Below are 23,298 nucleotides of genomic sequence, written 5' to 3'. Positions count from 1 at the left end.
CTTCCTTCCTTCCTTCCTTCCTTCCTTCCTTCCTTCCTTCCTTCCCAGGCTAGAGTGAGTGCAGTGGCGTCAGCCTAGCTTACAGCAACCTCAAACTCCTGGGCTCAAGCGATCCTCCTGCCTCAACCTCCCGAGTAGCTGGGACTACAGGCATGCGCCAACATGCCCGGCTCATTTTTCCGCCCAAGCCCGTACCTGCTGTTTCTGTAACGGCAGCGCCAGCATCCGTTTAGAGGCCTGAGCCAAATCCCATGCGTTTCCTTGACCTTCTGTCTCTCACGCCCCATATCCAACCCACAACCCAGTCCTGCTCCCTTTACCTCCTCCTTGTTTCTCCCATCTGCCCGTTACCCTCACCTCCACCCTCCCAGACCACCCACCACCACCGCTTGTCCCGCTCAGACCTCAAATCCCTTTGCAACGCTGCGGCTGGACTGACCTTTCCCACACGTGCATCTGACCTTGCCTTCTCGCCAGCCCTGCTTAAAGCCTGCGGTGGCTTCCCAGGACTTGCGGGTGAAGATGAGCCCTGGGGTGGACACAGGGCCCTTCAAAGGCTGGCCCTTGCCCACCCCTCCAGCCTCAGATCATTCTCCATCACCCCCACCTCCCTGCCTGCCACACTCCCCACCCTGGCCATGGAGTCCTTGCCCCTGCAGACTCCCCTGCTTGGAGCACCGTCCTGTTCTCTGGGGAACTCTTGTCATCCCAGACAACAGCTCAAGCATCACTTCCTCCAGGAAGCTTTCCCTGACCTCCCCGGCCAGGTCGAGTCTCCACATCATTCCTCCTCCTGGCACCACCCACCTCCCCTTCCCACAATTGTGCCTTGGCATCAATTGAATCAGGAGTTGGAAAACTTTTTCTGTAAAGGGCCAGATAGGAAATGTTTTAGGCTCTGTGGGCAAAAACTACAAAAAACGGTCGGAACTACTCAACTCTCTGTTGTAGTTCAAAAGTACCCACAGGTGATACAAAAATGAATGAACAGGCCGGGCGTGGTGGCTCACGCCTGTAACCCTTGCACTTTGGGAGGCCAAGGCGGGAGGATCACTCAAGGTCAGGAGTTCGAAACCAGCCTGAGCAAGAGCGAGACCCCGTCTCTACTAAAAATAGAAAGAAATTAATTGGCCAACTAAAAATATAGAAAAAATTAGAAAAATATTAGAAAAAATATAGAAAAAATTAGAAAAATAGAAAAAATATAGAAAAAATTAGAAAAAATATAGAAAAAATTAGCTAGGCATGGTGGCACATGCCTGTAGTCCCAGCTACTCAGGAGGCTGAGGCAGGAGGATTGCTTGAGCCCAGGAGTTTGAGGTTGCTGTGAGCTAGGCTGACGCCACGGCACTCTAGCCCAGGTAAGAGACTGAGACTCTGTCTCGAAAAAATAAATAAAAGAAAACAACAAAAACCCAAAAATGAATGAACAGACTTGTGTTCCAAAAAAATTTTACTTATGGATAGTGAGATTTTGATTATTATATGGATTCATGTAATTCTTATGTATCACAAAATAGTCTTCTTTTGTTTTTTCTCCCAACTGTTAAAAAGATATAAAAATCATTATTAGCTTGCAAGCTGAATAAAAACAAGTGGTGGGCTGGAGTTTGCTGACACCTGATTGAAATAATTCTATGATGAGTCTATCTTGCCATCACTAGATCATAAGCTCTATGAGGGAAGAGCCTGAGTCTGTCTTAGCACACCAGTGTGTCCCTACTGCCCGGCATGTGGTATCAAAATATATTCTTCCCCTTTTCCTTCCACGCTCCCCCACCCCCAGCTCAATGAACATTCGTTAAATGAGTAAAAATAGATAGGTACATAGGTCAGCCCACTCAATCTTCTGTGAGGTGGGTACTATTGTTATTTTGCTTTTTTTCGGATGAGATATCTAAGGCACAGAGAGGTTAAGTAACTTGCCCAAGTTCACATAGGTTCTTTTTTTTTTTTTAGACAGTCTTACTTTGTTGCCCGGGATAGAGTGCCGTGGCATCAGCCTAGCTCACAGCAACCTCAAATTCCTGGGCTCAAGTGATTCTTCTGCCTCAGCCTCCCGAGTAGCTGGGACTACAGGCATGCACCACCATGTCCGGCTAATTTTTCTCTATATTTTTTTAGTTGTCCAGATAATTTCTTTCTATTTTTAGTAGAGACGGGGTTTCCCTCTTGCTCAGTCTGTTCTCGAACTCCTGAGCTCAAACAATCCACCCACCTCAGCCTCCCAGAGTGCTAGGATTACAGGTGTGAGCCATCATGGCTGGCCCAGGTTCTTTTATTTCTTTATTTTTATTTGTTTGTCTTGGAAGGCAGTGGCTAGTCACAGGCACAATCAGCTCACTGTAGCCTTGAACCCCTGATCTCATGCCATTCTCACGCCTCACCCTCCCAAGTAGCTGGGGCTACAGGTATAGTCCCACCCTAGCCAGGCTTGATTTTATTTATTTATTTATTAATATGTCAAGGTCACACAGTTTTAAGTGGCAGAGAGCCATGATTCGATCCCAGGCAGTCTGGATCTGGAGCCATGTGGTTAGCATCACATAGTGTTTGCTGGGGATTGTCACGATGACAAACTCAGCACGATGTGGCAAAACAACGTGGCCCATGGCCGGGCGCGGTGGCTCACACCTGTAATCCTAGCACTCTGGGAGGCCGAGGTGGGTGGATTGCTCGAGGTCAGAAGTTCGAAACCAGCCTGAGTGAGACGCCGTCTCTACTAAAAATAGAAAGAAATTAATTGACCAACTAAAAATATATGTACAAAAAATTATCCAGGCCTGGTGGCGCATGCCTGTATTACCAGCTACTCAGGAGGCTGAGGCAGTAGGATCACTTGAGCCCAGGAGTTTGAGGTTGCTGTGAGCTAGGCTGGCGCCATGGCACTCTAGCCTGGGTAACAAAGTGAGACTGTCTCAAAAAAAAAAAAAACAATGTGTTCCTACCCCTCTGTCAGCCACCTCCTGTCCTGTCCAGCTGACATATCCTCCATGTCTCAGGTCAACTTCAGTCCTTTAGGGAAGCCCTCCGTGCTGTGGGACTGCTCCTTGGTCACCTTGAATGTTTACCTCAGGGTGTAGCTTGGTGTTGTCACCACTGTGACCAACATAGGGGTCTGTCCCCCAACCTGTAAGCTGTACCGGGCGGGGACTGGGTCTCTCTTGCTCCTCACTATATCCTCTGTATGGAGCCTTGTGCCTGGCCCACAGGAGCTGCTCAGGGGACATTTATGGGACACTGGAGCAAACTGGGCATAAATATAACTATCAGCGTCATCTCCAGCTGTGTGGTTTGCTGTGTGAGACACAAAAGCAGTAAGGCTCCTGTCCTCCGGGCAGGAAGAGTAAATGCAAGTTCTAGAAACACTGGGCAGGGAACCAAAAGCATTTTAACCTGTGCCCTTGGGCTTCTGACTCTGTGATTATTATTTATTTTGGCAAGGGTGAGTGGCTAGATGATGTTATTTAACTTTTCATTGGCCGTGCACATACGCATGACTAACAACGAGGGTGCTGTTGGGGACTGGTGCGTGACTTCTGAGCATTGCCAGACTTTTGGCTTCCCTGACACCTCCCCCTCGTCCAGCTACTAACCTCCCAGAGCCCCCTCCAGACCTGTGACACCCTCAACTAAGCGGAGGCGACTGAGCCACTCGCCTATGGCTCACAATTAAGGGGGTGCTAAAAAAGCGCAGTAACCTTGATAAAAATTTAACACAATATTTAAAGAAAATCAGATCAGCAAACTATGGTCCCTGGGACAGTTACCTGGTTTCATGAATAGAATTTCACTGGAACCAGGGTGGGAATTTCTGTGAAGAGAGTGAGCCAGGGAGCACTAGCGCTGGCTCAGACCTGTTCTTTATTTACAATTTCGATATTCTGTTCATGGTGCATTTTTTACATTAATTTGATTTTGTAAAATGTTGCGTTAAAATATTATTTATCTTGATTACTAGAACTTCCCTTAAATTTTGCACCCAGGTGATTGTTTCACTTTGCTCACCCTGATCCCTGCCCTGCCCCAAACACCCATGGTCCAAGAAGCACTGGGAGTCCTATAACACTTAGCAAATAGGAATGGTGTCCCTATCAGTGCCATTTGAGGTTCGGAAACAAGTTGGGGGAGGTATGGGTCTCTTGTCTCACACACCTGTGCAGGAGGGTCCTAAGCCTCAGAGAATCTTCAGGCTACAGGGGAGGTCGAGTGGAGACAGAGGAGAGAGAGGTGGAGCTTTTGCTCCTCCTAGATGCTGTGGCACAGGGACTCGGCTTCCGGAGGGAGAGAGGTGATGGCCAAGGAGGGGATGGAAAGAGGGAAGCAGCCAGGCTTGGGCCACTCACACCAGCCTGGCCTGACCCAGGAGGGGATCTGAGTGGTTCCCACCCTCCAACCTCTGGAGGGGTTCCTTCAGTGCTTGGGTCCACCTTTGTTAAGCACTTGCTGTGTGTCAGGCATGTGTTAAGAATTGGAGACATAGAGATGAAATAGCCAGGGGCCCCCTAAGCCTGAGAGGGTGGCAGGAGGAACACAGGCAGAGGGTGGTACTGTAGCAGACAGCAGGGGAACTCTCTGCTCTGGTTTAGGGAGAGTTTGAGACTTCCTGGAACACAGCACATCTTAGCTGAATGTTAGGAAATGAGTAGGGCAAAGACAAGTAAGGGGGTGGGTATGAAGAGTGCTTCAGGTAGGGGGACAGCATGAGCAGAGGCCAGGAGGTGACATGCTTTGGAGGTAGCACGGAGTGGGGTGAGAGTGGGGTGAGTGTGGGTCAGTGATGAAGCCCATGACAGCTGCTGGAGACAGGTGTTCATTCATGGCAGGGAGCTGGGGGTGTGGCCCCTCAGCCAACTGCGTGGACCCTCTCTTGGCCAAGGGGACTCCAGAAAAACCTTAAAGCTGAGTTGCTGGCCATGTCTGACGGGAAGGTCAGACAGGCCTACTTGTGTCCCTGTCCCTTTTGGAGTTACTCTTTGTAACAATAAGATACTAAACCATTAACAGGCCTGAGGCCACGCAAGACAAAAGTTAAACCACACCTGCAGGCCATCAATTTACTTGACAGGTGGCTGAATCTTGGTGTATGTCCAGTGGCTGGTCTCTGGTTAACAGACTTCCTTATCTTCACTTAAAATGTTCCAAGCCTTTAGACAAAGCTTCATTTCTTTAGCCAATTGCAAATCAAAGAATCTTTAAACCCACCTGTAACCTGTAAACCCCTGCTGTGAGATGTCCTGCCTTTTCAGACCAAACGCATATACGCCCTCCAGGTATTGATTTATGATTTTATGTGTAATTCCTGTCTCCCTAAAATGTATAAAACCAAACTGTAACCCAACCACGGTGGTACCATTTTCTCAAGGCTTCTTGAGTGTGGCTCTCTGGACCATGGTCACACATATTTTGGCTAGAATAAACCTCTTTAAGTTATTTTACAGAGTTTGGGTTCTTTTCCATTGACAGGTTGTTATGAGGATTAAATGAGTTTATATTTGTTAGGGACATTCCATTTGAACAGTGGCTGGCACATAGTGAGCGCTATGTCAATGTGTTAAATGAAAGCAAAATTACTTATATAGTCAGAAATTGCAAGGTGACTTCATTAATTTTTAAATTATGCAATCCTTTTGCTGTATGGGGAAATGAGAAAAGAAAGACAGACAGACAGACAGAAAGAAAGAAAGAAAGAAAGAAAGAAAGAAAGAAAGAAAGAAAGAGAGAAAATCACCCAAGTAAGACATTAATACAATCTTTTAATAAAATAACAGAAACTTTAAAAAATCCTAATAATCCTTGGAGACAGATTTGTGTACAGCCTGTTCCGATTAATATTAAAAAACACTTCGCTGAGTGCTAAAGCAGGAGGACGGGAGAGGTGAGTGGGTGGTATTCGAGGGAGTGGGAGAAGAGGAAGTCAGATTTCACTGATGTGGATTATCCAGGTGCACTGGCTGACCCTACCACCTCCGCAGGTCCCCTCTGACAACTGAAAATAAATGACTGAGGCAAAGATCCCAATCAATGGAGGTTCATTCAGCCGAAGTCTGAGGACATGCCTGGGAAAAGTACAAGCCACAGAGGCATCTGTGGCCTGTGCTCTCCAAAGAGGGGTCTGGGGAAAGAAAATGGAGGAGAGGGTTGGGCAGTGAGGCAACTGGTCACAATCTCATGAGACTTTGGTTAATGCCCAGGAAATCTACATTTTACATCAGGGGAATGTTTGAAGTGAAAAAGGAAGTAAAGGAAGACTCAATCATGTAGATGTTCCTGCGGAGGTGGAAGAATGATTGATCTTGTTTCCGTTCTGCACCTGGGAAGATAAACGGGTAATCAACAGTAGCAGTGTGGAGTTGAACAGACTTTAGTTTTAGGCGCTAGACTCGGCTGGCAGACCTAAAGTTACGATTTCCATGTCCTTGTTTAGGGGAAGCTAGCAAGGAATCTGCTCCCAAATGAAGCAGGGGCCGTCTATAAGGATGCCTGAGGACTTATACCTTTCCAGAAGGATCTGGCTAATGCATAATGTTAGTAACAGCTATTCATTGGAAAGAGTGTTGCATGACTCAGCCTCCAGGCTTGACCTTCCCTTTTATATAAGGAGCTGGGGGGTAGGTCTTGAGGTTTTTATTTTCCTTTATACGTCTATGATATTTGCCCCCAGGAAGTGCACGCTGCACTGTAACCGCCATGACCGCTGAGCCATGACTGCAGATCCTGACATTTGGGTTTGCTCCCTGCCCTTGCAGAAAGGCAGGCCTGCCTGCCGTTTGGCTTTTGGGAATTCTAATAAAAGAGTTTGAGGAGCCCCCAGGACGACCACCGTGGACCCCTAGGGGCCCAGGACCCCTAAACAAGGAACAGCTGTTTAAGAGAGCAGATAATACCCCTGGGTGTTGGGATTCAGCCCCACAGACCATCCTGCAACTGAGTATCTTTCAAAGTCAAGAGGACTTGGCAAGGTAGCCCCCCTTGTTCTCAGCTCCCGGTGGGAGAATTGCACAGCCCCTACTGTCTGCTTGGGTCACACTTTCACTGCCTCAGCATTTCCAGACCTGAGTCCTCCTCTACACAACTGGCAGCCATTTGAGCCAGGAAGAATGAAGATTGGAGGGTAGGGAGGCAAGATTTAGGCATGCTGGTGTGAAAGGTCTCTCAATGTGGGAGGGCGGTCTCTATCTCATTCCTTCTCCATGGGGACGGCAGCAAAGCACAAGGCGGCAACCAAGTCTTGCTCAGAGGAGACAAAGGGTACGCCCCACCCAGCCCCGCCAGACCTTCAGAGCACACCCCCTCACTGTGCTCCTCCTGTGCCATCTCTCCTGGAAGGAGAGACTCAGGTCACTAATTTCTCTGGGAACAGGTCAGGCGGGGATGGAATTCAGGAACACCCCTGTGGGGCACCGTGTGGCCTCGTTCTGGAATGTGTTGCCCTAGGAATGTTTCCTCCTGTGACTCGTGTCATTTCCTCTTCAGAGCCAATCATTAACCATACCGAGAGCCCTGGAAGAGTGGCTGGTTGAGGCTGGAAATGCAGAGGTGGCTCCATCCTGGGCTGGAACCCTCAGCTTCCCCAGAGGGGCTGAGTCCCCAGTCGTGGCCCTGCCAGGGTCCCCAGGCAGTGGCCTGGCCTGGATCCAGCCTCTCTGGTAGAGGCTTCCGCACACCCCGCCGGGCAGGGCAGATGGCAGACCCCTGGAGGTGGGCAAAGCCCCTCTGGGCACAGGCAGCACTACCCTCTGGGAGCTGAGTGGGTCCCCGGGGGCTGGGGGAGGGGGAGCTTTCAGCAGGGATAAGGAGGCTGGACGGTGGTTTAAGGTTTACCCCCCCATAGCATCCACACCCCCTCCAGGCTATAAAACACCAGTGGTGTGAGAAGCTCTGCTTCTGGGCAGCAGGGACCAGCCCGCACCCCTGTCTGGACCTGGGTCCTCAGCCTATCACTTCTGAGATAGGCCTGGGTTCCTCCAGTTTAGCCTCCCAGCTCCCAGGGAAGCCCCAAATTGAGATGGACCCCCACCCCCGACCCAGTCCTTCAGATACCACCTCTCCCATCTGGCCACCTGCTCAAGCTTTGACCCCTCTCAGGCGACAGGGCCTTTGGGGACAGGCAGGCCCCTGGTGCCTGTCTGGACCAGCCTGGAGAATCAAGGCCAGGGGCCTCTTGGGGTGGGGTGGGGGTGGGGGGCATGCTGTGCACCCCATCAGGAATCCCCCTGGGGGGGTGCAGGGGCAACATACGTAACCTAAACATCTGTATCCCCATAATATGATGAAATTAAAAAAAGAAAAGTATAATATTTAAAGAAAAAAAAGGAATCCCTCTCGGAAGGCTGCGGGACGTCCGGCTGGCCTGGCTAAGTGCTGTCCTGTGGCTGTGGCTCGGCCCGTTTTGGGGATTCTCTGGACCGGCCAGCAGGCGCCGTGGGTGGAGTCCAGGCAGCCGGCCTGCAGGCAGGTGGGCACCCGCCCCTCCGCCCTGGCGACCCCGCAGGGCCGGCGACCCTCCGCGCGCCCCTGGCCAGCCAGTGCTTCGAGTCCAGCTTTATTGGCAGCCGCCCTGAGCCCGCCCAGCCGCCGCCTACGCCTCCGGGCGCTGCTTGAGCGTGACCGAGGCGCCGCTGCTGACCATGACCGCCGGGTACAGCGGCTCCAGGAAGGGGGCGAGGAAGCGGTAGATGAGGCTGGCGCCGCCCGTGAGGCCGTAGAAGGACAGGCAGCCGGTGGCGCAGTCGAGCGCCACGCCCAGCGTGCGGTGGTAGGCGCCGTGCAGCACCGTCTGCGTGTTGTTGTGCCACACCGAGAACTTGAGCGAGTCCCACTCCAGGCACCACGAGTGGGGGTTGCGGCCCAGCAGGTAGATGATGTTGCGGCGCGCGGGGCCGTTGAGCGGCTGGCTGCGGCGGTAGGTGACGCCCAGGCACACCCACGAGTTGGACACCTCGGCCTCCCAGTAGTGGCGGCCCTCCGACAGGCTGCGCGAGCACAGCACCTGCGGCCACTGCTTGAAGCCCGGCAGGGGCCCGCCCGCGCTGGACGGCTCCAGGAGGATGCCCAGGTTCAGCACGGAGTAGGTCTCCTTGAACACGAACAGCTCCTCGTTGGCCGTGGAAGGGTCGAAGTTCAGGTTGCAGTAACCTGGGGGTGAGTGGTGGAGCCAGGGTCAGCGCCCCCCAGGGCACAGTGCCGGAGCCCTGGGGAGGGAGGAGCGTGCTGAGCTGCAATGCATTTGCATAGAAGTCACAGGATACTGCCACCCCAAGCTCCTAGGAGTGGCCCCTCTACCCACCCCCTTTAAGTCCCTCGACTGTCACCTGGTTGCAGCTGACATAGTCTGCAGGAAGGATGAGTTGGGTGCTGTCCAAAGTTCCACCTTGCCGGAGAGCTTGGGGACCAGGAGTGCCCCTCCCCCTACCACCAGATCTTAACATAATCCCCCTTTCTTTTTTTAAAAAATAATTATAAACTTTATTAGTTTTTACTTTTTAAAATTTATTTACTTTTTTTTTTTTTTTGAGACAGAGTCTCACTTTGCTGCCCAGGCTAGAGTGAGTGCCGTGGCGTCAGCCTAGCTCACAGCAACCTCAAACTCCTGGGCTTAAGCGATCCTCCTGCCTCAGCCTCCCGAGTAGCTGGGACTACAGGCATGCGCCACCATGCCCGGCTAATTTTTTCTTTTTGTATATATATTAGTTGGCCAATTAATTTCTTTCTGTTTATAGTAGAGACGGGGTCTCACTCTTGCTCAGGCTGGTTTTGAACTCCTGACCTCACACGATCCGCCCACCTCGGCCTCCCAGAGAGCTAGGATTACAGGCGTGAGCCACTGCGCCCGGCCTTATTTACTATTTTTTTTTTTACTCTTGTCTTAGCTTCTAGATGCTTGTAAATAATCCCCTTTTTCATATATTTATTCAGGACCCAAAGCTGAGTGGGACTGAGGGAGAGCCAAGGGTTCCTGGAGGAGGTCATTCGGGGGACGCCAAAGACAAGACAATCTTGACCCTCAGGATCTCAGAGAGGCCACTGGGATTTGGCCCCATCGCAGCCTGGGAGAGGGGCTGCAAGGACTTCAAATCAGCAGGGAGACCGTGTGGAGGGAGAAATGGAAGAGGCCATGCACGCTGGCTTGGCTAAAGCTCAAGGGAGGTTGGCAGGCACCCAGCTGAGGGCAGAGGTTGTGCCACCCGAGAGCCAGGGAACGTGGCAGAGCTGGCCTCCTGGGGCGTGGGTGTGGCCTTTCCCACCCATGGGGGTAGGATGGGACAGGGTCTTCTCCCCTTCCTACCAGGGTCCTGGGGCCAGGCTGAATCCTTCTGAGGTCCCTAGTCCTGAGTTGGAGGTTGGGGCGAGAGAGACCTGGGATGTCTCTGGAGCCCCTGGCCTGAATGGAGGTGGGGCTGGGGAAGTCGAGGCACCCAAGGGCCCTGCACCTTTCCTTCCCACCCCCGAGGCCAGACCCCAGAACCGAGGACTCACACTTGAGGAGTGTTTTCCGGTCCACAGCTGGGGGCAGCACCTCATAGAAGCTCATCTTGATGCCTGGGGGGGATGGAGAGGCTGTGCTGAGGTCACTCGAGCAGCCTAGCATCTTCGGGAGAGAGGAGGCATGGGCATCCAGGAGGCTCTGACGCCTGGGGAAGGTGCACAGGGGCAGGCAGGGCTCTCCAAGGGCTTGCAGCCTCACCACTGCCCTGCAGGGCAGGCCCCCCTCCCCTCCGCCTCCAGGAATGCAGGCCCCAGGCCTCCAGGGACTGACCCTTCAGAAGGAGCTGGTTGATGAAGCCGAGACCCATGTCCACCAGCTGGGTCCGGAGCTTGGCCAGGGTCTCTGGCAGCTGGAGGAAGCTCTGTGTTTCCTCACAGTGGATGCCCATCAGGGGTTCCATGCAGGCTGGGAATTGCTTCAGCTTGTGGAACTCCTGGCATGCAGGCAGTGGCCATGGGACCATGTGTTAGCCAGGGCCCAGAGGTCCCCAGAGCCAAGAGCAGGTGGAGCAGAAGTGCCCCTTTCAAACCTGGGCCTCTCCCGTCCCTTTTTCCAGCTATTTGGACATCCTAGGTTAGGGCTCTGCCAAAGGCACGGCCACTTTGGCCTAGTCAGTGCATTGAGCAAAGCGGATTTTTAGAAAATGACGGGAGGATTTTGGCTGAGCCTTTAACTGCTCAGTGAGCACCAGTGCCAAAGCTTCCTGTTGCGTGGGGGTGAGAGGGGACAAGGTGGTCAATAGCCCTAGAAGTCAGCCCGGCATGTGGTGACAGCTTAGAAAGGAGATCTGTGCTAGGAGTCCCCAAGCCCCATGCACAGAGAAGGCTGCTGCCACCTTTCCATCCAAGGGCCACCCTGCCTGGTACCCCACTCCCCTGCCTGGTACCCCACTTCCCTGCCTGGTACCCCACTCCCCTTGCAGCAGCACCAGGCCTGGCTGTGGGGCCAGGCCCGGGCTGGGGAAGGAAAAGGGATTTTAATCCAGGCTATGTAGATTGTTCTGGTCTCCCTTCCGGCCATGATCTGGGGAGTCTGGAGAAACTTAGACTGTCAGAGGCCCAGAATCCCAGGGCACACCCCCATATGCTCCAGGGAAACGAAGGCAGGAGAGTTAGGGCAAGGCTGAGCTCTGAGCTGGAGGAGGAAGCCAAGGGTGTTGGTGTAAGCTCAGGATGGGTGACCCAGGACAGGGAGGCTCCCTGAGGCAGGGGGATGGACACAGTGATGCAGCCCCAAGTGCTGGTCACTTCTTCCCGAGCCCAGGCAGGTCTGGTGTGTTTGTGGGTGCAGGGAGGGTGGAGGATGTGATGGGGCCTGGGCCAGAGGCAGGGAGGGCTGGGGCCTCGCCTGCAGAAATTGCTGGTCGCTGCGGTGGCTGAGCAGGTTGTGGAGCCAGACGCTGTCCCCCTCCAGCTTCAGGAGCCGGTTGTGGCTCTGCTGGATGGAGCTGCCCAGCTTCTCCAGGGCGGCTGCCTCCTCTTTCTCCACAAAATCCAAGACCTTTATCTGCAGCTGTTTGATCTCTTTGCTCATCTCCAAGAAGCAGGTGTTCACCTCATCTCGAGCTGTCTGGATCAGTTTCTGGGGTGGGTGCATAGAGAGTTGTTTCTGAGCCCCACTCTGGTACCCCCATTGTCATGGCCCAGAGCCAGCCTCGCCATCCTGTCTCTGTCTGCCTGGCCCCACGCCCCACTCCAAGTCTGGAGAGGTCCCCTCGGCCCGATGCAGGGCACTGGGCAAGGGCTGGGAGGGGCAACCTTACCGAGAGAAAGGCCACCTGCCCCCGGTGCTTCTTGCTGTCCGAGGCGAGGATCAGCATCTGGTTCTCCACGTTGGCCTGGACCTTCCGAACCTCGGCCTGGGGTAAGGGGAAGGGTGGAGGATGAGGGGCCCCGATTCAGAGGGGTGGCTTCAGAGAAGCCCTTTTCCAAAGAGCCCCATGTCAGAACTCAGAAGAGACATGCCCCATGCATTCATCCGCTTGGCTTAAAAGAGAATGAGAGAGACAGACCGAGCTGAGGGGTGATGGCCCACGGCCCACCCTCTGCTCTGGGTCTCTCGCTCCCTGAGAGCCTATCTGCCCATGCGCAGAAATCTCCCCACTACAGGAATCCTGACAGTGGGACTCCAGGGTTTCAGGCCACAGGAAGGGGCTGTGGAGGGTGGAGTGGCTTGAGAGGCTCAGAGGCCATGGGGCAGGCGGGGGACAGCAGGTATGTGGCTGTCTGGGCTCAGCAGGGAAGTGCTGCCAGGCCCGAGGCCCACATAAGCCTTCAGTCACCACCAGTGGCAGCAACGGGCATTTTTATTGTTGTATCATACAGCAGTGCCATCCCAAGTGCCTGTCTGTGAACGGTCGCTGGTCGGTAACACGATAAGAAGCTCACGCCAGACTGCAAATCCAGTGCAGAGCTTCGTTCACCGAGAAGGTCTTGCGATGAGCAACCTGTCAGCTGAGCTAACCGGGGCGATAGTTGGCCTACCTCCCAGCACGAGCTCCTTGGCTTGCCACGGACCACGGACGGTGGCCGTGCTAGAGTAGGACTGTCACAGAACATGCATGACGGGATATCTAAACTAGAAGGATCTCACTACAAAAACGACACAAGCTTCACTAGGGTCTTGATTGCTAAGAAATTAAAAAAAAAAAAAAAGAAGAAAGAAAAAAACGACACAAGCATATTAAAGAAAACTTGGAAATAGGGAAACGGAGGGATTCGCCCAACTGAACGTGGTGTGTATTTTGCTAGCTTGACACGGGCTGCACACGTGCGGTTCTGGATCCTCACTCATTTAACTCGCCAGCACGTTCTCGAGTCACAAGCTGGCCCTGGTGACCCTCGCTCTCACAGCTGCATGATTTTCCTCCAGAGACAGGAGGAAGACTCGGAGACCGGAGAGAGTCCCCGCCTGTCCTCTGGTCTGGGCCTCACCTCCTTGCTGGCGCGCTCCTCCTCCAGCGGGGCGGTGTCGTGGTTCTTGTGCTCCTCCAGCAGGCAGGCCGCGCACACGCAGCAGCCCTCCGTGCGGCAGTACAGCTGCCGCAGCTTGTGGTGCTTCCGGCACAGGCGGGTCTTGAGATCCCACACGGGCTCCAGCAGCTGGTGGTCCTGGTACAGCTGGTCCTCCAAGTGGCTTCGTAGGTGCTTCTCGCACAGGGAGGCACTGCACTGCAGGCACGATTTGACAGATTTGAGCTTCTGGGGGGAACAGAAGTCGCAGGGCACGTCCTGGGGCCCCGCCAGGTTCCACAGGGAGCCTGAGGCCTGGCCCCTGGACTGGGTGAAGCAGGCCACCATCTCCCCCAGGATGACATTCTTGGAGAGGCGGGGCCTGGAGGGGAAGTTCTCTCGGCATTGGGGGCAATAGAGCGTCTCGCCCATGGCAGTCTGGTGGTCCCAAAAACCTTGGAGGCAGGTCATGCAGAAGTTATGGCCGCAGGCGGTGGTGACCGGGCAGTGGAACACCTCCAGGCAAATGGGACAGAGGACTTGCTCCTCAAACATGCGGAGATTGTTGCTGTTACTCTTCAGGAGCTGGCCCTGGGGAGCTCTCGAGGGCTGGGCAGGGGTCTGCAGGGCTGGGACCTGGTCCTGGACTGACCCTGGGAAGGCAGAGCGAAGCCACGTGGAAGCTGGGACAGGAGTGGAGTACACCTGTCCTCTTAGTGGCAGCTGCCTGCCCATGGGATGAGGGACTGTGTCATCAGCTAACCCACGTGGGGGACATAAATTGGAGATTGTGTTCTTGTCCCAGCCCTAATTCCTGGAATAAATCCTGGGCAGGAGGGTTGATAGGCAGAAGGAACTTACTCCTGACAAGGGAAAGGAGGAAGGGTCAGAACGCAGGTGCTTACGTGAAACTCTCTGCATGTCAGAGACAGACAGATGCTTTGCTGCCCTGTTATGGGAGGAGAAAGAACCATGGGCACTGGGCAGGCACAGGAGCCTTGTCTGAGCCCCACCCTGCAGATGGCTGGGAGGGTCCCCTCAGTCCACTGTGCCGCCACCCTCCGTAACTTACATCTCTTGCAAGCTGGTGACCGCCTCCTCACCTTCCCTTTTAGCTGCTGTTTTGCAATCTCCCTGTCGAGGTGGCCCCCTCTTTGAAGACTGCCCAGAGTTTTGCTCCCTGATGTCACAATTCAAGCATGATCAGCCCCAGAATTCTGCTTGTGATGTCAGCAGGGCACAGGTGTGCCACTGGACGTGCCATGGGGCTGAGTCACTCTGCCTCTGCAGGGCTGGATTACTGGCTGCAGAGCCTCCCTGCCAGCGGGCGGGGTAGCTGTTGGCACCTGGGGCGTCTTACAGTGGACTTGAGAGGGAAGATGGCAACTCAGTGACGGCAGGATCGCGGTCAACTCGTTTAATTTCCCTGGACCATGGTTATTGTCCCATGAAATCATCATCGAGGTTGTAGGAGATGAGGTATATAGCTGAAGAGAGGCCCCACTGTGCGTCCTGGCTGCCTGGCGGGCTTCCTTGTTCCCACTCTCCCCCACCCAGCAGGGGAAAAACGCTCTAGAAAGCTCACAGCACCTCACTCTCCTGCTCCCAAGTTCGCTCAGCCCCTCTTGCTGAGTAGAAAGGTGAATAGAAGGCATCCTAGTCTCCTCTCCCCATTGCAGAGAAAACATTTGATGTTTGCTCTGCAGAAGACTGAGGAGATTCCCTTTCATTCCCGGTTTGCTAAGAGTTCTTATCTGGAACGCATGTTGACTTTTACCCACTGTTCTTTCTGCATCTTTTGAGATGATCGTAAGCTTCGTATCTTTTATTCTGTTAACGTGGTGAATTGACACTGATTGATTTTCAGTGATTGAACCAGCTTGCATTCTGCAACGGGCTCTGCTTGGTTTTGACGTGTTATGTTCTTTACATATACTGGATTCAATTAGTAATATTTTCTTAGGAATTTTGCATCATGAGTGAGATTGGCCCATAATTTTCCTTTTATGTAATGTCCTTGTCAAATTTTGGTATTAAGGTCTGCTAGCCTCATAAAATGAGCTGGGAAGTATTTATTCTTTATTACTTATTGATAAGTGTAAGATTGACATTATTTCTCCCTTAAAAGTTGGTAGAATTCACCGGCAAAACCATCTAGGCCTGGAATGCTTTTTTTTTTCTCTTTTGTGGAAAGGTGCTTAATTACATATTCAATTTTATTAAGAGATTTAGAATTATTCATTGTATATTTCTTCTTGTATCAGTTTTGGTAAATGGTGTTTTCCTATGAATTTATCTATTTCATCTAAATTTTCAAACTTTTTCTTTTTAGACAGAGTCTCACTCTGTTGCCTGGGCTAGAGGGCAATGGTGTCAGCCTAGCTCACAGCAACCTCAAACTCCTGGGCTCAAGCGATCCTCCTGCCTCAACCTCCCGAGTAGCTGGGACTACAGGCATGCGCACTATGCCTGGCTAATTTTTTCTATATATATATTAGTTGGCCAATTAATTTCTTTCTATTTATAGTAGAGACGGGGTCTTGCTCTTGCTCAGGCTGGTTTCGAACTCCTGACCTCGAGCAATCCTCCCACCTCGGCCTCTCAGAGTGCTAGGATTATAGGCGTGAGCCACCGCGCCCAGCCCAAGATAATGTTTTTAAAGTTCACCTATGTCATAGCATGTATTAGAATCTAATTCTTCTTCATGGCTAAATAATATTCCATTGCACAGCTATGTCACATTTTGTTTATGTATTCATCAGTTGATGGGCACTTGGACTGCTGGCTATTGTAAGTAATGCTGCAATGAACACAGGCATAGACACATCTGTTCAAGTCCCTGTTTTCAATTCCCCTCCTCTCTCTGAAGCCAGGGCTGACTCTTGTGTCATGAGGCACTTCCACACCATTTAGCCTCTGGGCAATCCTAGCTGGGAGGACTGGGACTGAGCCCCGCAGCCCCCAGCCAGGATGGGAGGAACTGTGGCCTCTCTTTCATAGTCCATTTATTTTGTAAGTATGTTTTTGCATGGAGGAAGTTGTTTGTCGCTTTATTTTTTTAAGGCTCTGGGGTGTTGCATGTGGTTTCTTTTCACATCCCAGCCTCCCCATGGGCACTTCCAAGAAGAGAGGGATTTCCATGAAGAGGAGGGGAATCCCTAGAGCAGGGAAATCAGTGTCAGCCAGCTGTCATTCACCCTCCCAAGAAATAAATATCCTCTAAATTAAAAAAAAAAAGTGCACCTAGGAGTGGCATTTATAATCTTTGTAAAGACAGTATGTTCTATAGTTGTATCTCTGCTTTACATCCTGAAAATATTTGTGTTTTCTTTTTTCTTGATGAGTCTCAGTAGGATTTTATTCATTTTATTAATCTTTTCAAAGAAATGGCAATGGAAAAGAACCTAAACTCTGTAAAATAATTTAAAGAAGTTTATTCTCAGAGAAATATGTGTGATCATGGCTTAACCACTTCGGTTCAGCGCTCACTGGCCTCGAACCCTCGCCCACAGCTGGCACTCACAGTCCGCACGACAGTTTGTGCTGTGCATTAATGACGAGTCCGTTTTGCTCTTGTGTGTTGAGGAAAGCTTGAAAGCACTGAAAGCTTGTTTTACTTTACAGGCAGCTTTACTTGTCATGTAAATCACAATAGGTAACATATACATATATGCTTTCATTACGTTATTTTTAAATGTTCACAATTTTATTTTGATCAATGAAAAATTAGAAAAGTCATATCACGGCTGTTGGCTAAAGTCGCTGTGCATGTTCATCTGTGGCTGTCGACTATAGGTGAAGCTGGTACCGAAGTGGTTAAGAAGCCTTCAGCCAGTGGTCTTGCCATAGTTAGTTTGGTTTTATACATTTTAGGGAGACAGGAATTACACATAAAGTTATAAATCAACACATGGAAAGTGTACATTGGTCTGGCCCGAAAAGACAGGACATCCTGATGCAGGATTACAGGTTACAGGTGGGTTTAAAGATTCTTTTATTTGCAATTGGCTAAAGAAATGAAGCTTTGTTTAAAGGCTTGGAACATTTTAAGTGAAGATAAGGAAGTCTGTTAACCAGAGACCAGCCACTGGACATACACCAAGATTCAGCCACCTGTTAAGTAAGTTGATGGCCTGCAGGTGTGGTTTAACTTTTGTCTTGCGTGGCCTCAGGCCTGTTAATGGTTTAGTATCTTATTGTTACAAAGAGTAACTCCAAAGGGGACAGGGACATAACTAGGTGTGTCTAACCTCCCTTGTTTACATGGCCAGAAATTCAGCTTTAAGATTTTTTTTTTTTGCGGGGGTGGGGGGTGGGGGGGGTTTCCCTTGGCCAAGAAGGGTGAGTAAAAATAAAGAAATATGTGTGTGGGGGAGAATGAGATCGTAGTTTGATTTCTAAAAGAAAGAGAGAATTCTTCTCTCTTAAAAGTAAGTACAGGGCCCGGCGCAGTGACGCACGCCTGTAATCCTAGCACTCTGGGAGGCCGAGATGGGCGGACTGCTCGAGGTCAGGAGTTTGAAACCAGCCTGAGCAAGAGCGAGACCCTGTCTCTACTATAAATAGAAAGAAATTAATTGGACAACTAATATATATAGAAAAAATTAGCCGGGCATGGTGGCGCATGCCTGTAGTCCCAGCTACTTGGGAGGCTGAGGCAGGAGGATTGCTTGAGCCCAGGAGATTGAGGTTGCTGTGAGCTAGGCTGACGCCACGGCACTCACTCTAGCCTGGGCAACAAAGCGAGACTCTGTCTCAAAAAAAAAAAAAAAAAAAGTAAGTACATGTGTATTTGTGGGTGAAAATACGTGTTTGACTTTTTTCCTTTAAGAAACAGTGTCTCAAATTATTTTTTCTATTTCTTCACAATAAAAAGTAAAGTGTACACATTCTTTTATATCAATGTTTAAATGTCTCCAATTGTCACACAAATGGCTTTTTTCTGTTGTTAGAGCCACATAAAGTCCTCATGTTGTATTATATTGTTATGTTTCTAAAATTTCTCTAGATTTGTAAGAGTGCCTTCTCCCACTTTTTCCTTTGCAACTTACTTGTTGAAGAAACAGAAACTTACCCACTATGCTTTCCCCTTTCTGGATGTGGCTGGCTAGGTCTCTGTAGTATCATTTAACATGTTCGGCTATTCCCTGTGAGCCGGTGAGATTCGGGTTCAATTTTTTGGCACGTGTCTTCCATACGTGGTGTCGTGCACTTCTGATCGCTTAACACGAGGAAGCACAGAGCGTCTGGCTGTCTCGCCCGGTTCACGCTCATTGTGTGCTGGACGTTGCGTTTGAGAAACTCGAGTGGTAATCTGAGGCTAAGAATGGTATTACAGTCCTTCAGAACAGATTTATGACAGCTTCTGGCAGGAGGCTAGGGAGACCAGAAATCATAAGTCACCTTAGTCCAATCAGGGACTGGGATGCTTCCCAGCTAGACTCCTGTCCCTTTAGATGCCTGTTGTGTTCTGGCTCTGCCTGCTCCTCGGTGTATGCAGTCCCCCAGGCTCCCAACCCAAGGCACGGGGGCTCCTCCTTGGCACACCCTGATCTCCAATATTTGTTCCATGTCCCTGAGAGCTAAGAATAGCTTTGCTAGCTTCTCAGCTTCCTCTACCAGAATTAGCAAGTTCACCACGGAAAGGAGCCTCTAAACGCTGGGTTCGCTTCTCCGTGTTTCTTTCTTCTCCTGGATCTTGGCCCTGTAATTCTTTTTTTTTTTTGAGACAGAATTTCACTTTGTTGCCCAGGCTAGAGTGAGTGCCGTGGCATCAGCCTAGCTCACAGCAACTTCAATCTCCTGGACTTAAGCCATCCTCCTGCCTCAGCCTCCCCAGTAGCTGGGACTGCAAGCATGTGCCACGATGCCCAGCTAATTTTTTCTATGTATATTAGTTGGCCAATTAATTTCTTTCTATTTATAGTACAGACGGGGTCTCGCTCTTGCTCAGGCTGGTTTTGAACTCCTGACCTCGAGCAATCCGCCCGCCTCGGCCTCCCAGAGTGCTGGGATTACAGGTGTGAGCCACCATGCCCGGCCTGTAATTCTTGACTACCATATACACGCCCACCTGCTCACCTACGTATGTATGTATGTTTCTCTCTATATATATTTTTTCCAGCTATTTTCAGAGAAAATATTGCTCAGAATTATCTGGTCCACCATCATTAGACCCTGAACATCTCCTTGGGTTTTATATTTTTCCTTTTTTAAAAATTTAAATCCCTTTACAGAGCACCTCTCCTGTGCTGCAGCGTGGGTCTGCGTTAGAAGCAGATGGTCCTTCCCCACTGGGAGCCGGACACGCGCTCAGAGGACACGTGGCTCACACGACTTTCAGTTCATCCTCTGGTTCTTTATTTGGATCCCTGACGACTTCTCAGTCCTCTCCCTTGTCTTGTCTTCCTTTCCCCCCGTACGTGTTGCTGCTCTCTGAGTCCTGTCGTAGGAGAGTTCATCCACACTCTCACATTTCCTCCCACAGCTTCCATCCAGATGTGCTAAGTCTGTGATGGGTATGGAGAAGTGGTCGAGGATCTCAAACTCGAACTGCAAACCCCAGGAAGAAAGAATGTTCCCATCCGACCCAGCGCACCCGGCACATGTACATATATGTGCAGAGACGGGTGGTGGTCCCTTAATATCTGTTTTTCCATATTCCTTTAATAATAGAAACTCAAGGGCTGGGTGTGGTGGCTCACGCCTGTAATCCCAGCACTCTGGGAGGCCAAGGCAGGTGGATTGCTCGAGTTCAGGAGTTCGAAACCAGCCTGAGCAAGAGCGAGACCCCGTCTGTACTATAAAGAAATTAATTGGCCAACTAATATACATAGAAAAAACTGGGAACTGGAGCTTATTTTAAATTACAGGATGGAAGCTGTGTTTGAGAATGCCAGAGTGATAAGACAGATCATAAGGCCAGGCACAAGGGCTCATACCTGTAATCTTTGTACTTTGGGAGGCTGAGGCAGGAGGCCAGGAATTTGAGGCTACCCTAGGCAACAAAGCAAGACCCTGTCTCTACAAAAAATAAAATGAAAGATCATGGGCCACCTGTATGGTGGAGCTGCCACATCAAGTCTGGACTGCTACCACGTATGCTTAGATTATTACGAGAGAGGGAGAAATAAACTTCTACTGTATTTCAGTCACTTCGACTTTAGCTTTTATGAAGGCAGTTGAACTGGTATCTTAACTAAATAATAATTGAAGCAAAAGTTTAATAAAGTTAGACTCACCATATGCAGTGGACTGTGATATTTTCCAAACTGTTACGTTTTAGAAATGTCAAAAGGTAGGAGGACTGTTTGGATTAAAAGACAGAAGAGATATAAAATCCAAATGTGATGGGCAAACTTGACTGAATTTTGGCTTGAAAAAAAAAGCACCTACATATTGAGGCAGTTGAGGAAATTTGAATATTAACTAGATATTTAGGTGATATTATAGAATTATTAATTTTCTTAGATGTGATATTGGCAGTAATTGTGGTTATGGGGAAGAATGTCTTTATTCTTAGGTGATATCTGCTGAAGTATGTATGTATGTATTTATTTATTTTTTTGAGACAGAGTCTCGCTTTGTTGCCCAGGCTAGAGTGAGTGCCTTGGCGTCAGCCTAGCTCACAGCAACCTCAAACTCCTGGTCTCAAGCGATCCTCCTGCCTCAGCCTCCAGAGTAGCTGGGACTACAGGCATGCACCACAGTGCCTGGCTAATTTTTTCTATATATATTAGTTGGCCAATTAATTTCTAACTATTTATAGTAGAGACGGGGTCTCGCTCTTGCTCAGGCTGGTTTCAAACTCCTGACCTTGAGCAATCCGCCCGCCTCGGCCTCCCAAGAGCTAGGATTACAGGCATGAGCCATCGTGCCCAGCCTCTGCTGAAGTATTTAAGGTGAAATATCACAATGTCTGCAAATTATCTTTAAATGATTCAGCAAAAACCCAATAATAGGGCGGGCATGGTAGCTCAAGCCTGTAATCCTAGCACTCTGGGAGGCCGAGGGGGGAGGATCGTTTGAGCTCAGGAGTTCGAGACCAGCCTGAGCAAGAGTGAGACCCTGTCTCTACTAAAAACATTAGAAAGAAATTAGCTGGACAACTAAAAAATATACATATAAAAAAATTATCTGGGGCTGGGCGCGGTGGCTCACGCCTATAATCCTAGCACTCTGGGAGGCCGAGGCGGGTGGATTGCTCGAGGACAGGAGTTGGAAACCAGCCTGAGCAAGAGTGAGACCCTGTCTCTACTATAAATAGAAAGAAATTAATTGGCCAACTAATATATATAGAAAAAATTAGCCGGGCATGGTGGCACACGCCTGTAGTCCCAGCTACTTGGGAGGCTGAGGCAGGAGGATCGCTTGAATCCAGGAGTTTGAGGTTGCTGTGAGCTAGGCTGACGCCACGGCACTCACTCTAGCCTGGGCAACAAGGCAAGACTCTGTCTCAAAAAAAAAAAAAAATTAGCTGGGCATGGTGGTGCATGCCTGTAGTTCCAGCTACTTGGGAGGCTGAGGCAGGATTACTTAAGCCCATAAATTTGAGGCTGCTGTGAGCTAGGCTGATGCCATGGCACTCTAGCCAGGGCAGCAGAGTGAGACTCAAAAAACAACAACCCAATAAAACGTATAATTTAAATATAATAGCAGCCTAGATAAAACAAATACCACAAAATGTTAACAATGGATGTATCAAAGTAGATGGTATACAGGTGTTTATTATTTTCTTCAACTTTTCTATATGTGTGGAAATTTTCATAATACAACGTTGGGGGACAGTCTGAGTTACACCTTGATAAACTGCGTTTCAGCCGCGAAGCTTCGTAACACCGGTGTAGCAGCTGAAGAGTATGGGCTCTGGGGCCTGACTACTGGATCTGCCTTGGGGCCAGACCCCTTTGCCTCTGAGCCTCGGTTTCCCCAACCCACCCAAGAGCTTTGTGACCTACGGCAAATTATCTCCCATTTGTGCCCAGGTTCGTCATCTCAAAAATGGGAGTAAAAAGAACTCATAAGGTGGTTGTGATGACTAAGTGTGCTCAGAACTCAGAACTCGGTGCCGACTGCTTTTCTCTATCCCCCAGGTTGCCATGGGGGCTGAGACTATGAATAGAAACACCTCAAGAAGCCAGCACGGAGCACGCTGCTGAGAGCCAGCCTTCTGCTCCAATTAGTCTTCGGGAGACCTTGGCCCCCGCAGCCCGGATTCAACTTGTCTACAGCTGAACTCACTATCTCACTCTAAACTGGCTCTACCCCTGGTTTTCTCAGTCCAAACCTGACCATCCCTCCATTCTCCTCCAGCTCCCTAGTCGCCCTCTCCAAATCCTGTAGCATTTGCTTTCTACGTCTCTGTGTGGGACTTGATCCCACAGTGTGCTGCCACTCCAGTCCCCGCTGCCTCTGCCCAGGTGCAGGTGATTCGATCCTGGCTGTCAGAGCAGCTTCCTGGCCGGCCTCCAGCATTGCCCGCTCCAGTTTTGGGTCCTCAGCGCCCGGTTGGCCCGGCACTCGGGGCTGTGTGGCACATGGCAGTAAGTGGGTATCTGCTGCAGCCCTGTGCGAGCAGGGCCAGGTCTGCTCACTGCGAGGAGGGTGGCAGGCCACCCACGCCTGCCTGCACCGCCCACGCACATCCTTGTCCCCTCTCAGGGTCTAGTTCAAGAACTAGTGGTGCCTTCCAAAGCCCCCTTTTAAAATATGTGTTTGTTAGCTACCCATCACCACTGAGTAAAGCAGGACATATTTTGAGAATGCTTTGCTCTTTCATTTCCAACCGCGTAGACAGTACAATGAGTGCAGTTATTGGAATGAAATGTGAGTAGAAGTAACAGCCCAACTTTGGACACA

General features: G+C 50.6%; 1 protein-coding gene and 1 long non-coding RNA gene across 2 annotated transcripts; one reads left to right on the top strand and one right to left on the bottom strand.

Annotated features, from left to right (window-relative positions):
• Positions 1-8,532: 8,532 nt before the first annotated feature.
• On the bottom strand, positions 8,533-14,640 carry LOC105878919 (E3 ubiquitin-protein ligase TRIM65-like). The gene is made up of 8 exons (XM_020280884.2): positions 14,513-14,640; positions 14,346-14,389; positions 13,423-14,093; positions 12,252-12,347; positions 11,837-12,070; positions 10,760-10,922; positions 10,480-10,542; positions 8,533-9,138 (listed from the first exon to the last, which is right to left on the bottom strand). Coding segments are annotated over exons 1-8 (1,830 nt in total). The 5' UTR covers positions 14,515-14,640; the 3' UTR covers positions 8,533-8,581.
• Positions 14,641-14,962: 322 nt separating this feature from the next.
• Positions 14,963-23,202, top strand: LOC105878923 (uncharacterized). Its single transcript, XR_012913106.1, has 3 exons — positions 14,963-15,080; positions 22,260-22,424; positions 22,533-23,202. It is a non-coding gene; the product is annotated as an uncharacterized LOC105878923 (long non-coding RNA).
• The last annotated feature ends 96 nt before the right edge of the window (positions 23,203-23,298 follow it).

This window comes from Microcebus murinus, chromosome 18, assembly GCF_040939455.1.
Source record: "Microcebus murinus isolate Inina chromosome 18, M.murinus_Inina_mat1.0, whole genome shotgun sequence".
Classification (NCBI taxonomy): domain Eukaryota; kingdom Metazoa; phylum Chordata; class Mammalia; order Primates; family Cheirogaleidae; genus Microcebus; species Microcebus murinus.
Note: the sequence above shows the minus strand (reverse complement) of the source record. Positions and strands in the feature narration are given on the sequence as shown.

What these genes read in the sequence shown, in the direction of transcription:
- LOC105878919 (XM_020280884.2), bottom strand. An exon ending in AGGAGCGCGCCAGCAAGGAG is followed by an intron (nt 12,348 to 13,422) that starts GTGAGGCCCAGA and finishes CCCTTACCCCAG; the next exon opens with GCCGAGGTTCGGAAGGTCCA. An exon ending in GGCAGGTGGCCTTTCTCTCG is followed by an intron (nt 12,071 to 12,251) that starts GTAAGGTTGCCC and finishes CACCCACCCCAG; the next exon opens with AAACTGATCCAGACAGCTCG.